This window comes from Hyperoodon ampullatus (assembly GCF_949752795.1).
Source record: "Hyperoodon ampullatus genome assembly, chromosome: 1".
Lineage (NCBI taxonomy): Eukaryota > Metazoa > Chordata > Mammalia > Artiodactyla > Ziphiidae > Hyperoodon > Hyperoodon ampullatus.
The window spans coordinates 87,355,651-87,371,287 of record NC_136914.1 but is presented as its reverse complement, the minus strand read 5'-3'; the positions used below and the strand labels follow the sequence as shown (position 1 = coordinate 87,371,287).

General features: G+C 41.2%; 1 protein-coding gene across 1 annotated transcript; it reads right to left on the bottom strand.

The window, feature by feature from the left end:
• Positions 1–10,249: 10,249 nt before the first annotated feature.
• Positions 10,250–15,307, bottom strand: LOC307057698 (PR domain zinc finger protein 2-like; the record flags this gene model as incomplete). The annotated part of the gene is given in 3 exon segments (XM_079710928.1): positions 10,250–11,025; positions 11,028–14,751; positions 14,783–15,307. Coding segments are annotated over 3 exon segments (5,025 nt in total).
• Positions 15,308–15,637: the final 330 nt, after the last annotated feature.

Here is a 15,637-nt window from a genome sequence, read left to right as displayed (position 1 = left end):
AATCAGAGAATGGGATTAGTAAAGGCATGCCAAGATCCTGCTGCTTTCAATGAAGGGACCAGATAAACTGCATGGTTTCTGTGACTGCTTCTTAATTTTTAAAGATGAGGAGTTATTTATCTTGATTCAAGTCATTAATTGCTAATATTAGGTGTTTGCTTTTTTAAAACATGATATTTCTTATACATTAGAAGCCTGGATTCAGTGTAATATTAATGGTTTGTAATGATTTGTTCATATAATCACCTGAAGTTTGAGATTCCAGTTTAATGAGTTTTTCTTATTGTCATAAAACATGTGATATTGTTATTTTGTAATTTTGTTATTTTTTAAAAAAGTTGTGCTTCCTATATCTTAGCCCATTTTATTGTAATGTCTAGAGATCTTTGTCAATCAAAGTGTATATGTTTTTAAGTCTTATTGCTTACTTTTTTTTAAAGTAAAACTGTTGGTTAGACTTTGGAAATAGACATATTTGAAAAAGAGAGATATTAGAAGCTTAAAAAATAAACCAGTTGCTCAATAATTATAAATGTTTACCTCTTCTTAATATAATTATGTGCCTTCAAAAGTGTGGAAATATATTCTTGATATCATATAATGTGTTTGCAAAAGCAAGTTGAACTCACTCTTTGCAACAGACATGGTAGAGAGAAAAAAAAGGGAATCTGAATAAAATTCTATAAACTGGATATTTTTGTAATGTTAGTGAGCCAGAAATAATATAACATACCTCTGAGTTTGCCCAACAGATTTCTCAATCCCAGTTTGTCTTTTGCTGTACTCTGTTTTTTCCTTTTCTTTGCTCTTTTTGTAGCCAGCACACAGGGTATAGAACCTTAGCTGTTTTAGAGTTTTGCAGCTTTCTGTGGGTTTCTGTACAGATAAAATAATTTTCCCTGAGTAACACTGTGGAAGAAGAAATCCTCTATGGTACTTAAAAATTAGAATCTAACAGAATTTTGGCTACTGCTTTTATTTCCAATCATTTTTAAGGACCCAAGTTCTATTTCTTGAAATACTGTAATTTAATTATTTTGGTACTATATAGATCTCCTTTGATTAGCACTGGTCTGTGATTCTTGTAATTCTTTGGAAGTACATTAAATTTAAGTATAAATATATTTAAAAAATTGGTAAAATGTCCCATGGTCATTGGGACTTTCTTCAGTGATGAAGATTTATGCAAATAATTTTTCCATATAAAAGTGCCTGGATATACTTCTCTTTGTTTTCCTATCTGCAAGTATGCGGACAAAAATTAGTTCATATATTTTTATAGTTTCCCACCCATGGTTAGATTTGCTCTCTTCCTAAGCCACTTAATGTATCTCCATTACTTCATTTATCTTTGCAGCTATAGCCAAAAGCTCTGAGTGTTTTATTTCCTTACTCTAAATGGATTGGGAGGTTTTCAGTGACAGTAAGGTTAGCTTTATTGACTGTATTGTCTAAATTATATTTCTCCCATTGCCTCTTCTGTGGACTAGCCATGGTTGTATACAAGGGGAGAAAGTAATTGTATTTACTTCAAAAAGAATGAATGTTTTAAATAATTGATTATAGCAGTGTTCCTTCTGAGTTTTATGTAGTTGTTTTCCTCTTCTAGAATTATATAACTTTGTGTTTTGCCAAAACTAAAGACCTTGACACATAATTTTTTTAACCAGGGTACTACAACTAAATTACTCAACTTTTATTACATATTTTCTTACTCTGTGAGATAAAATTCAGATTAGAACTCAATGAAAAGGACAATTTTATGTTGCTAGGGTCTAGAGATTGTTTCTGATAGCAACTTTTTAATGGTCTTTATTTTCAAATAAAAGGAGCTGAATAAAGTTTGGGTTTATAAGTGTTTAAGGAAGAAGAGGTTAGAGACAAGGAAACTTGGAGAAGGATGAGGAACAATGCAAGGACAATGCAAAAGGATGCTGGACTGGGAGACTGAGATGGTTCTTGAGTCAGAACAAGGATGGTGGTCCCATAGGCATGAACGGTGGTCACAAAAATGCTGGAGCCTGTAGAGCTACAGAAGAACTCATGAGAGATAATGTTTCCCTATAAGTTGCTTCAGCCAAGTACCCAGAAACAGCATTGCCCAGAGAGTCAGTTCCAGCACCAAGGCTTGGAGCAACCTGCCTGGATTGATCAGGCTATTGATCACAATTTTCCCCCAGTTTTATTGCAATATAATTGACAGACAGCACTGTATATGCTTAAGCACTGTATTGACATAAAGCACTGTATTATGTACAGTGTAATGATTTCACTTAGTTATCATGAAACGATTACCACAATAAGTTAGTTAACATTCATTATCTCAGATAGGTACAAAAGAAAAAAAAAGAAAATATTTGTTTTCCTTATGATGAGAACTGTTAGGATTTATTCCCAATAACTTCCATATATATCATATAGCAGTGTTAATTATAGTTATTATGTTGTACATTCCATCCCCAGTACTTATTTATCTTATAATTGGTAACCACAAATTTGATCTCTTTTTCTGAGTTTGTTTTGTTTTTTGGATTCCACATATAAGTGAGATCATACAGTGTTTGTCTTTCTCTCTGACTTATTTCACTTAGAATAATGCCCTCAACGTCCATCCATGATTGTCACAAATGACAAGATTTCCTTGTTTTTATGGCTGAATAATATTTCTATTTTTAATATTTTTGAGGAATTTTGATCATATTATTGAAGTATATTGTTCTGGCTAGGCCTTAGTACCTCACCCAAACTTCTTCAATCATTGCATAAGTAACATCAGCATCCTACTGTTAAGTTCTTTAAAACTGAATTTTGGGATGCCTCCTCTGTACATCCCAGGAATTTTAGTTGTCTGTCTTGTTTGTCACTGTATCATCACTGCCAAGCTTAGGGCATTGAAAAGAGCGGCTGTTTAATAAATACTTGTTGAATGAATGAATGAGGGACCTTTTGGAAACCTTGATTGGTGGGAGAAGGCAGAAAATTTCCTATGTATATGCTGAGACATAATGGAAAACATTAGAAATTTCCAAGTTGTGTGGAGAGGTAAAAGGTCATCCCATTTATAATTTGGGCACTTCCTTTTCCCAGCACACATACACGTCACATTCCTTCTCATCCCTTTCTTGCCAGTACAGGTTAGCACAATGTCCTTCTGCATCTTCGTGTCTGGACCTTTCTAGAATGACCCTAGAGCCTGCACTCCTCTTTCCTGCTGTCTCTTTAATTAAACCTTGAAAAATATCATTATAGAAAATCCTATAAACAAACTTATACTAAGATAAAATAAGTTTACTGTGCTATTTTGTTCAGGTGTTGGAGGGATTAAGTTCTAGTCAAAAAGATGAATTTCAACAGGCAAATCTGAAGGATCTGAGAAAAATACTTGAGCAAAAAGTATATTCCAGAATCATTAAAAGATACTACTTTTTTAATTTACAGAAATATGGAGTGTTTTCCAGTTATCTATTGTGTGTAAAAAATCACCCAAAACATAATGCCTTAAAATAAAATGTTATCTCTCACAGTTCTGTGGGGTTGACTGGGCCCCAGTGGGGCAGTTCTAAGTTAGGTCTCTCACAGGTAAGACTGGAGTCATTAAAGGCTTGACTAAGCTAGATATTCCAGATGGCTCATTCACAAAGCCAGCAGGTGACACTGTCTGGGATCTCAAGACCAGAGCTCCTACACAGAGACTCGTCTTGTAGCTTGACCTTATCACAGCATAATAGCTGAGTTCCAAGAAGGAAAGTCTCAAGAATGAGCATTCTGAAGTGCAGGAAGAAACTTAACCTCAGAAGTTCCTGAATATCACTCCCACAGAATTTTATTAGTCAGACAATAGGATCTGGCCTGATTCAAGAAGAAGGGAATCAGATTCAACTATTTGACGTAGATGTGACATGCAAATACAAGGAGGAACAGAACTGATATTGGCCGTATTCAGAGACAACCTACCACATCAATAAACCTATAGGAGTGTTACATAATGAGCGTTCTTTGGACCTCTTGTGGTTCCATGGTCAGGTTAGCAAATGCAGAAGAAAAATAAATGTAATTAATTTGTTTTCAAACATATAATAAATTTGAACTCTAAGACTGATTATAATTTTCATAGTAACCTTATTATGTTCTTAATAAAAATTAATGTTCTCAAGTTTTGTGCATATACTTAAGGACTATGTTGGTCAGTGTCTCAACTTACATTAAATTGAGATTGTAATTCCTAGAGTAATTATTTTCATAGCATTTGCATATTAATGTTTACATTTATTAAGTTTGCATGCTTCATTGGTTTCTGTTATATTACATCAGATCAGTGGGTCAAAAGTGGTTCATTGATGGTAAAACAAGTGATGAAAATAACAAAATTACAATTGAGAATAATGAAATAATTTTAAGTCCAGTAACCCAGAGTATTATTGTTGTTGTTTTTAAATTTGTTCAATCTCTTTATAGTCACAGGGAGTATACTTGAGCAAGAGAGTGGGAAAGCTCAAAGGAATTGTTCAGAGGGTACAGTGTAAGAAATTGAGATTTTGGAGGTGTTTGGTCTCTGGTGATGCAAAGGTCTGCTGAAGTAAAGAGAAAGGTCATTGTATCTGAGCAGAATGTTGATATCACTGAAAATGGTGCCAGAAATTTAGAGTGAAGAGGAATATTTTCAGTCAGGAGCTAAAATTCAATTTTTTGTAGTAATTCCTCCAGAACAATGCTAAATAACATTGATGATAAGGCAAAAGACTGTTTTAGTCCTACCTTTAATAGACATGATATCACCCTTAAATATAGTGCTGGGTGTTGGTTTGAAATATACCTTTCTATAATCTTTTATAAAATTCTCTATAATTTAAAAAAATAGGCTTTTTTGGCATCTAGTTAAAAGTTCAGGGCTTCCCTGATGGCGCAATGGTTGAGAGTCTGCCTGCCGATGCAGGGGACACGGGTTCATGCCCCGGTCCGGGAAGATCCCACATGCAGCAGAGCGGCTGGGCCCGTGAGCCATGGCCGCTGAGCCTGCGCGTCCGGAGCCTGTGCTCTGCAACGGGAGAGGCCACAACAGGGAGAGGCCCGCATACCGCAAAAATAAATAAATAAATAAATAAATAAATAAGTTCACATCTTTTTTCTCCTCTCTTGATCTTTTCATATTCATTAGTATTTGAAATATATTCTCTCAGCATCACTTTCTATCTTTCTAACTTACTTTTACTAGTTGTTTGACTCTAACAATCTTTTGATCCCCACCAGGACCTATAAAGCATTGATGAAGTCATGTTTTCCATGCTCCTCATCCCTCTTGTGTGATCAATATCTTCTTTAAATTCCATAGACAATCATTATTATCACACCCTTGCTTACATGTTCAGCTTCCCTGATCTCTCTCCATCCATCATACCAGTCTGGTAAAACCCCAGCCCAGCTTAAAGTAGATCTCCACATATACATGCAATGATAATAATATTAATAAAACAAGGTTGAAAGAAAATGCTAGTCTTGGAAAACTATGCAGTAAGAGGCCACTTTTGTGAATCTCAAGAACAAGCAAAACCAATTACTTTATTACTTAAAGACTCATTCATTTAAAAAAACCAGAGGACTTCCCTGGTGGCGCAGTGGTTAAGAATCCTCCTGCCAATGCAGGGGACACAGGTTAGAGCCCTGGTGCAGAGCAACTAGGTCCGTGTGCTACGACCCTGCTAGCCACAACTACTGAGCCCACGTGCTACAACTACTGAAGCCTGTGTGCCTAGAGCCTGTGCTGCACAGCAAGAGAAGCCACGGCAATGAGAAGCCTGTGCACTGCAACGAAGAGTAACCCCCACTTGCTGCAACTAGAGAAAGCCCGCACGCGCAACAAAGAAGACCCAACACAGCCAAAAAATAAAACAAACAAATAAATAAATAAATTTAAAAAATAAGACAGAACAAAAGAATTATGATCACAAACTCAGGATTGTGGTTATTTGTTTGGGGGTGAGTAGGTAGAAGGATATGCTGAGGAAAGAACACATTATTGGTGATGTTCTAGTTCTTGATTTAAATAATGGGTTCTTAAGCTTTCATTATTATGCATTATAACTTACATATATCTTACATATTTGCATATACAAAGAGAAAATAAATAATGCAGATGTAGATTTGAGAGAGCTTTGCATGTCCTTGTTAAGAGTTTGGGGATTTATTCTACAGATAATATATAGATTATTTATGTGTTCTGAGAATGAGTGTGAAATGATAATATATGTGCTTTCAAAATACAGTATTACTCTGTTAGCAGGTTGGAAAATGAGTTTGAAAGGGTAAGAATGGATGCAGAAAGAATGCAATTTGTTAGAATATCGAAGGGGAAAACTAGAGGGTGACATTGAGGATAGATAGAAGTGGTTGTTATAATTGCACCTTTTCCCATTTGAACCATATTTCTGTTACTGGAATGAAGGACAGTTCAAGGTGTTCCATTAATTTAATATATTGCTGTAATTATTTATGAATGTTTTATTTAAAACTTTTGCATCTTTATTTACAGAATTAAATGGTTTATAGTTATGTTTGTATTATTTTTGTGAAATTGTATTATCTTTGTTACATCGCCTTTATTGATTTTTTTGGAAAAGGAAATATATCTATGATTAGGAACCATTTACATACTAAGTAAATATGTCTTTTGAAAGGTTTGAAAGACTTCCTTCAGTACTATTTTCAAAGGTAACCATTTTTCTTCTTAAGTAAGTTCGTCTGATAAAACACAAAATGCCCAGTTAAATTTGAATTTTGAATAAACAGTGAATAATGCTTTAGTGCAAGTATGGCCTAAATGTTGAATGGGAAATTCTTAGATCAATTTTTTTATACATTTAGTCAATAGTCTAGTTTATCGTTGCATGGTATCATTAACATGAAATTTATCATTATGGTGTTATTATGCAGAATTCTCATATAAGCAATTCAAGTTTCTTTTAATCTGTACTTATTACACATGGCCCTTTCATATTTTATACATTAATTTTCTAGTTAGTATACCTAGGGTTTTATCCCTATCTCTCTCCCCCAAAACCACTATAACAAATAATTTTCCTTGCTTTTTGGTTTTCTAATTTATTAATTCACTGTTATCATTTGAATTCTACCCTTGCACTTCCTTGGGTTTATTCTCCTTTTTTTAAATGAGAAATAAATAAGCTCCATATTACATACAGGTTTTTGTGAGCACCAGAAGAACTTTGTTTCTAAAAATATTGTTGATTAACTCTTTTCCAAAAGGAAAATGATGATACATGGTAGTCATCTTCAAAATTTCACAAGCTTAGTTAGTAACATATGGAAAACACAAGAGTTGTCTCTTTATATTGAATGGAGGAAAATTACACACACATACACACATGGAGTTTTTCTTTTGCTATATCATGTAAAGATACAGTTAAATCTAGTCTTACAGAGAAATTTCTTTGATTGATTAAACAATTATTCTAAGCTTTTTGTTTCATATGTTTCCTCATCAAGTTAAAAAAAAAAGCCTTTTATACCATAGGAACACAGAAAAAAGTATTTATGGGCCCAGGGTAAGAATTTTTGCTTTAACTGATTCCCAGTAATCAAAGCTGGGTAAAAATATTTCATAACCTAACTAAAGAGAGAATTATTTAATTCTACAATTTTATGCTAACTCATAAATGTTTAAGTAATTTATCTTTATTTTTTCTTAATTATTAATGAAATTTTCTAAAGTTATAAATTTTTTCTGTAAATAGCATTAACTACAGCCTATGTGTTTTGATGTTTAATATTTTTTTTTGCGGTACGCGGGCCTCTCACTGTTGTGGCCTCTCCCATTGCGGAGCACAGTCTCCGGACGCGCAGGCCCAGCGGCCATGGCCCACGGGCCCAGCCACTCCGCGGCATGTGGGATCCTCCCGGACCGGGGCACGAACCCGTGTCCCCTGCATCGGCAGGCAGACTCCCAACCACCGCGCCACCAGGGAAGCCCTGTTTAATATTTTTTAATGATTATTTTCTAAATAATTTGAAAGCAAGATTTTTAATTCTTCTTGGCCCCAATATTATTTAAATATTTTTTCTTAACATTTTTAAGCGGTTGCACATTGGTTGTTTATATCTTTTTTATTTGTAGATTAATTTCACAGTCATCAGAGAATGTTGTTTGCATTCTTTGGGGAATTACTTGATATTTTCTTTCTTTTTTTTTTTATGAAACTGCTTGTTTCAGCCATTTTTAATCTTTAAAAACACAAACAAACAAACAAACAGCAATTCCATATCAACCTAATACAAATGTTACAACTTCTTTGTTTCATTCTTCGGGGGATCCATAAATATAAAAACCTCCAGACTAGAGCGAACTGTTCCCAAGCACAGAGGAAACTGACACCCCATACAGGAAATTATTTCACTCTTACCAAAGAAAGTTCTCCACGCACTTCTTAGCACCACCGTCCAATTGCACGTCTACTCTCTAGGTGGTATGGAAATGATGTGAATTCACAAATATTCAATCAATGCCAAACAGAAACAAGTGGGAAGAGGTCGGCCGTGGGGCTCGACAACTGCACTTTAGAGATGCAGCCTGTGAGCACCCCTCCCACGTGCACCTTCATTTTCCCCCTTAGCTGCTCCCAATGATGTACAAAATACAGTCCTTCCACAGCTTTTAGAAAGTTTTTTATTGGTTACAATGATATAAAATGCATCATTTGAATTCCCCCGTCAGTAAGTGCTTGCTAGCAATAGCATAAGAAAACTTTCTGTACATCTGACAAGCTCAAATGATTTATGTCATGCTGGAAGGGGAAAAATAGCAAACACCACTCTTAACTTGTCTGTCTATAATTAACCTCTCTCTCTCTCTCTCTCTCTCTCTCTCTCTCTCAAGGCTACGTTGGTTAAAATCAACGGACAACCCCTTTTGTATGTCAATTTGTAAATTTTAATGTTTTCATTAGAATAGTCTTTTATATCACTCTCCAACAAGAAACAATAAAATTACTAACAGCAAACTTCAATACAAGAACACTCTCCAGATTAACAACTCAAACAAAATGTAAAATGTAAATCACATATAATACAATTGAAGCGTCCAAAACAATTTAAATAATTTTAAATATTTTATTTTTAAACTGCTACAAATGCTTTATACAATATTTCAACATAAAGTCCCCATAACAGAAATGTAACAAAATGGGAATGATAGTGAAAGGGTTAAAGTGGCACAAATTCACCAAACAAGTATTAACTACAAATTTTAAGAGGCAGATTACTTTTAAAGTTGAGAACAACAACAACAAAAAAAACAACACGAATAAAACTTAGCCATTTTCCACCAACTCCGTCATTCATTAGAGGGAAGGCATATAATAATGCATGGAGAAATGATACTTGTATACTCAGAAATAGGCCAATTCGTTGGGTTTTTTAAATCTCTATTAGAGACTGATGCGTAAAACCTGATAAGTAAATTCATTTACACTTAGGTGTAGACATACATCTATACAGGCCTGTGATGTATCCTGGGCACTGATATATTGCTACCGTCTCCGATAATACAACAGTTATAAATTAGTGCCAGATAATAATCTGAGAGGATAATGTCCATTTGGATATATAAACATGACACTGGAAGAGGCATAAAAAAGAGTCCATATCCAATCTGGTTTCCTCTCCATTATGCTGGCAATCGGCTTGTGATAAAAAACAACAAACAAACAACAACAACAACAACAAAAAACAGGCTGAGAAAGAAGCTAAATGCCTCTGAAAGGCATCAAGAGCTGGTGTGACCACAACATTATAAAACGAGTGCATCAGAATCCGTCATCCCTGAAATCTACAACAAACTACTGATAAAACAGAGAACTTGCTTTGCAAGATTAGGTTCAACTCATTCCCTTCTCTGCTCTGTGCCAAAAGCCAGGGCCACGCTCAGGTCTGAGTTACCAGTCCCATGACGAGGAGCCAGGTCAGCTAGCCCGTGCTATAGCGCCCTCCTCTGTGCATCTCAATCACCTGTGAGCCCAGCACGTGTGTTGGGCGCCAGCGAAGAAGCGGATGCCTGACTCTAACCAGGGCAACAAGAAGCCTGCTGGCAAATCAGCTGTGTGTTAGGGTTTCTGAGTCAGCTTCAACTGGTCTTGCAAGCTTGGTAGATTTCGTATCCTTTGCCGTAGTGCTTATCCTAAGTTGAGCATGCATTATCTTTATTTAGTCAATTAAGGTTTGTTTTGTTTGGGGGGCTTTTCTACTGGAAGTTCCTGAAGTCCTTCAGCTCCTGCTTGCCGCTGCTGTCCTCCCTCCTGTTCTCACTCGGGTCGGCAGCAGCTGCCAGCTGCAGGCTTCGGGTGATTGGCCCCCCACTTCGTTCTCTAGATTTTACACTGAACCTGTCTGTCCGCTTCTTACTGGCCAAGGCCGATTTGCTCTGTAAGACAGCTCTGCTTTTCTGTGCCTTCACGTGCAGGCTCCGAGACGTCTTGCCCGAGAGCTGAGCTGCAGGATTCTTGGCCGCAGCTCTGGGCTTCTTGCTCTCGTTGTGAGTCATTTTGGCCATTCGGATCGGGCTTAAGTTCCTTAAGGAGGAGCTTGGTTTTTTGGACTTAACCGAAGCTGCAAATTTAACATTCTGCTTGGACCTGAAGGACGAGGAGGGCAGTGGGACCTGTGCAGGGCCCGAGCTGCGAGCTCTGGTCTTGCCCAGAGGCGCCTGCATGCTCTGCATTTTGATCTCGGCATCCGCTGTCCGTCTGCGGTGGCTGCTGCTGTTGTTTCTGTCACTACTTGCAGGTGATGGGTGTCCTCCTTTCTTGGATGAATGGGAAGCTTTTTTTTTGGAAGGAGAAAGAGGTTTCTTGGGACAACTGAAGGCGGCGTGCTTGTTCAGGATCCCGATGTACGTGAACTCTCTGTTGCAGTACGGGCAGATGTGCGCGGACGGCTCAGGCGCGTTTTTTAGGTCGGCTTTCTGCTTTGCAGATTTGTTTTTTTGAAGGATGGCTTTCTGGACAAGCTGGTTTTTTTCTTCAACGCATTTAACTTGAGCTTATTCGAGGACATTTTGCTGAGCTCAACACTAAAGTTCAGTCTTTTGGGCTGTCCCATTCGTCGGAAGGCGTTCTTCCCAGAGTTGTCCAAAACCACCACACCATTTTTGGGCTGCACAGTCTGCTTCAGCGGGACTGGATTTTTCTTCGGGGTATACCTCTTCTTGTCGCTGGCGGAGGCACATGCCAGGATGTGTTTGTGCAGCTCAGGCATGTTGTCCACACCTTTCCCACACTTGGTGCAGCGAATGGCGGTGGTAAACGTCTGTGGGATGTTGTGTGTAGTGAAATTTGTGGCCGTCACACCAATGCCCAGGGGGTTGCAGTGATGGTACTGAAATGGAGGTGGTTTAAAGCTTGGGTAATGTTGATTGAGACCCAACCGAACGTCTGGATCTTTCGTCTTTATTCCAGAAGCCATTATTTTTATGGTCGTGTAAAGCTCTTCTGAGGAATCGTTCAGCTCCTCTTCTTCTTTAGACGTTTCTAAAGGATCTTCTGGCAAACTCTGCATATGCTCTACGTGGGCCTTGCTGGGATCCGTAAAGTTCTGGGGCCTCAGGGTGCCGCTTTCAAACTCATGGTGTGTGCACACCTTATCGGGGTGGAGATCTCGCTGGTGCTGCTGCAGATTGCACAAAAACGCAAATTCTTTTTTACAAACCGAACACACAAAGATATTCCCAACTCCATGAAGCAAAAAGCGATGTTCTGACAAATCAGTTTTAGCCTTAAAGAGCTGCACACAAAATTCACATTTGAAGGGCCATTCCTCAGCATGAATGGATAAATGTTTGGTTAGATCTTTAATGGAAAGAAAAGGTGATTCACAGACGTTGCAGACAAAATTTTTGTTGAATGTCTCCTGAACGATATCCCGCGCAGTGGCAGACTGGGATTCTTCCCTCGCTCTCAGACCTTCATTCTCTAATTCCTCCTGTTTAAAAGATATCATGGGGAGAGAGGCTTCCAGATTATCCCCCGAGGAAACCACAGACGATACTGCCGAGAGAGGAGGTGGCGAAGGAGAAGAGGAGGAGGATGAAGAAGAGAATGAAGGCGAAGAAGATGAGGAGGAAGATGAAGAGAGCGTCGGAGGCCCCGGTGAAGCAGCAGACATAAGGGGCTCCACGGAAGGAATGGGAGATGGCGAGGGAGACACCGTTGGGGAAAGAATTGGAAGTGGGGACTGTGCGGTGGCATTCGAGAGTGGGGAGGGACACGGATGAGGGGATGCCCCGGAAGAAGGGACCGGAAGAGGTACAGTAGGAAGCAGCGGAGGGGGTGGGGTGGCAACAGTTAACACAGGAGGACAGGGCTGGGGGGAAGAGGGATTGGTTGGGGTCAAGAGGGGAGGCAGCTGCTCGGAAGAAAGGGAAGATGTCTGCAGGGCAGGTGACGAAGGAGGAGACTCGCCAGGAGGAGCCGGTAAGCTAGAGTCGGGACCAAGGTCAGGGTCCGGCTGAGGATCTAGGGGTTTACAAGGACTGGGGCTCCTGGTCACATCTGGAGCATTTTCTATAGGTAAGTCGACGCCATTGTATTCATTGAGAAGGACCTTCTGTAGCATGCAGGTGGTTGGCTTCTTTTTCTTTACAGCATTGCAGGCTGGCTGCACCAAATGATTTTCTTTGAATTCCTTGCCTTCAGAGTCACTACTAGGCTTTTTATGCACACTGAGATCTAACACAGATTCCCACTGGACCGGAGCCTTGCCTGTACCCTCGGCCTTCTGTTTTACACCACTGGACAAATCCAGTGGCTGTTGGTTGCATACGTTGCTAAAAGTAGAACTAGCTGCCCACTCTTTAGATACTTTATATTCATCAAAGCCTGGAGGGCTCCCAGTTTCTCTCTCATCTCTCCCAGACAAACTCCATGCTGGTGAGTTGCTATGACTTTCTAATTTGGGCTTTTTGGAACTCAGAACTGCCTCAGTCCACATGGCTTTCCCATCGCCCGGCTTCCCAAAGTCTCGAAGGGCAGGACTGTGCTGTGGGGAGCTGGGGGGAGAGCTGGTCCGCCTCTTAAACCTGCTCGAGGTCACAGGGAGCATCGACGCAGGCGTGGACACACAGACAGGACCTAATTTAGGTATTTCAGTGGCTGAAATCCCTGCGGGAGGAGTTAGTTTATCCTGGGTCTGAGGAAGTTGTTTGAGCTTTGATGACAAATACACATTTTTCTCTTTGTGGAACGAAACGGCCTCTGTGGTTGATATGCTGAGAGGCAGGCTCAGGGAACACGAAGGTGCTACGGGATCAGACTCGGCCTCGGCTTTAATTCTGGGCAACACGGGGGGACTGGCAGTCCTCCGTCTCTTGGACTCACTGTTTGTGCTGCTGGAAGGCTCTTTACGAAGACCATCCGTTACAGGGACCTGTGTGGTCTTTATATTTTGAGTTATTTCCACTGTAACTGGGGTGAGCAGACAGTTGATGCCGTACACGTCTGCCGAACCGGATTCCATCTCAATGACATCACAGTTACTGGTGCTGCAGCTGGTCTGAATTTTACCATCAATATAGTAATTCAAATTTTCAGAGATATTGCTAGAAATATCCATGATGTACACGTCGTCTGCCTCCCCTTCCTCCTCTGGCTCGGTGCTGGGTACGTAGACGCTCTGGGCAGGCGGGGCCTGCTCTGCCGGGGGCCGCTGCTCTTCGAGGAGACCCCCTTTCCGCCACACCCCCTTAGGGATCAGGTGCCGCTCGTGGACCCTGCGCTGATGCCGCCTCATGTTAGTGTGGGTTCCGAAAACCTTTTTACAGTATTGGCACGGATGAAGCTCTTTAACTTCTCCGTTCTCTTCTACAACAGAAGAATTGACTGTGTCTGGGGAAGCCTTCTCTGAATTCAAGGCCAGAGAGTCTTGCCCGAGACTGGGAGGCTGCGCGTCATCCTTCGCAGGGGCGCCGTCCCTGGGCGCCTTGCCATCGGCTGGGGCCTCCGGCGGCCGGAGCGTCAGGCTGGGCTTGCGCTTCAGCCCCGCCTCGTGGCGCCGCTCGTGCCGCCGCCGGTTGATCTGCGTGCCGAACGCCTTCCCGCAGTACTTGCACTTGAAGGCGTGGTTTACCGTGGATATGTGGATGTGCATGTGCCGCTCCAGCCCTTGTTTGGTCGTGAACTTCCTCTCGCAATGCTGACACGGAAACAGAAACGTTTCAAACACGTCACCGTTGGCCTCTTCTTTAGCTTTGGGAATTCTGAGAGCAGGTGCTACGTCCGGAGAGTCTTCAAGAGCGCCCGTCGGAACAGTCTGTGGCTCTTCTAATAAATCCTCCGGCCTCTCGTCACACCGCATCTCCGGCTCTCCCACGGCGCTCTCGCCTGGCACGCCAGCCGCCTCCTCCTCCTCCTCGTCCAGCTCCTCCTCCTCCCCCTCCTCCTCCTCTTCCTCCTCCGCGTCGTTCGCCTCGCTACGCGCCGCATCCAGCTCTGCGGCCGGTCCCGCCTGGGGGTCCTGGGCAGGGGGCGGGAGGGCGGGCTCCGGAGGCACATCCTGACTAACCGCCTCCTGAAGGACGGCCGTCTGCTCGGGGGCGGAAGCGGAAGGCTTCTCGTCTTCGTCTCTGGGGCCTTCCACAGAATCTCTCATATTTGCAGAGGTGGAATCTGGCTCACTTGTCTCCAGCTGTATGTCTTCAGTTTTGTTTGCTTTGTTTTTATTTTCTTGGGATTTTTTCTTCCCCTCAGGTTCCTGAAGGGTCCTACATAGAGGCTCTGCCAGCTGCGTGCTCCAGTTGGTCTTTCCTGCTTTTCGGGGAGCTCCGCTTGCTCCGGGCGCTGGCTCGCTCTTCCTCAATCGCAGCTGCTATCTCGGGGTTGTCTTCCCCATTGTACCAGACCAGGAGCTCCTCACCCGGCGCGATTGGCTTTAAAGTTTTATAGTAAATGGCCCTGTTGATTTCCAGTGGAAATAAATTTTGCTCTTCTCCTGAGCAAGCCCAATTCACATAGCGTAGCCAGTTCCCCTTCTCTGGATCGGTGGCATCAATGCACATCCACACCAAATTTGGGTAATAGACCTCCCACATGTATACATTATTCTTAACCTGAGATCTTTTTTTCTTATCACCAACAAATGGCCCAAACTTTTTGCCTTTTAAAATTGGCTTAGTGGCCCAGACACCAACCCGAGTCTTGTCAACAGCAGATGGGAAAAGCCTCACTTCCTCTGGAAGGCCTCGAAGCACATGCTCAGGTACCTCGGCCAGGGTCTCGGCGGCTGCCACAGGCTCAGCGTTCTGATTCATTTTCAATTCCTGTTGTGTTCTGAAAAGATACACACAACAAAGAAACTTCCTTGATTACATGAGCCCTGCTCCCGCCGCGCCCCGCGCCTCAGAGCGCCGAGAGCCGCCGCCCGAACCGCCGCCACCCCTCCGCTGGCCCAGGAGCCCGCGGCCGCGCCGCCGCCATCTTGGCTCCGGTGGGACTGATATTTTCTTTGTGGCCAAATAAAGAGTCAGTGTCTGAAATTTTCTATAAGCAATTTAAAAAAGTATTTATTTATGTGATACAAGTTTTCCTCTCTATAGAGCTGTTTGAAAGATCTGTTATTCAGATTTCTATTATTTCTAGGA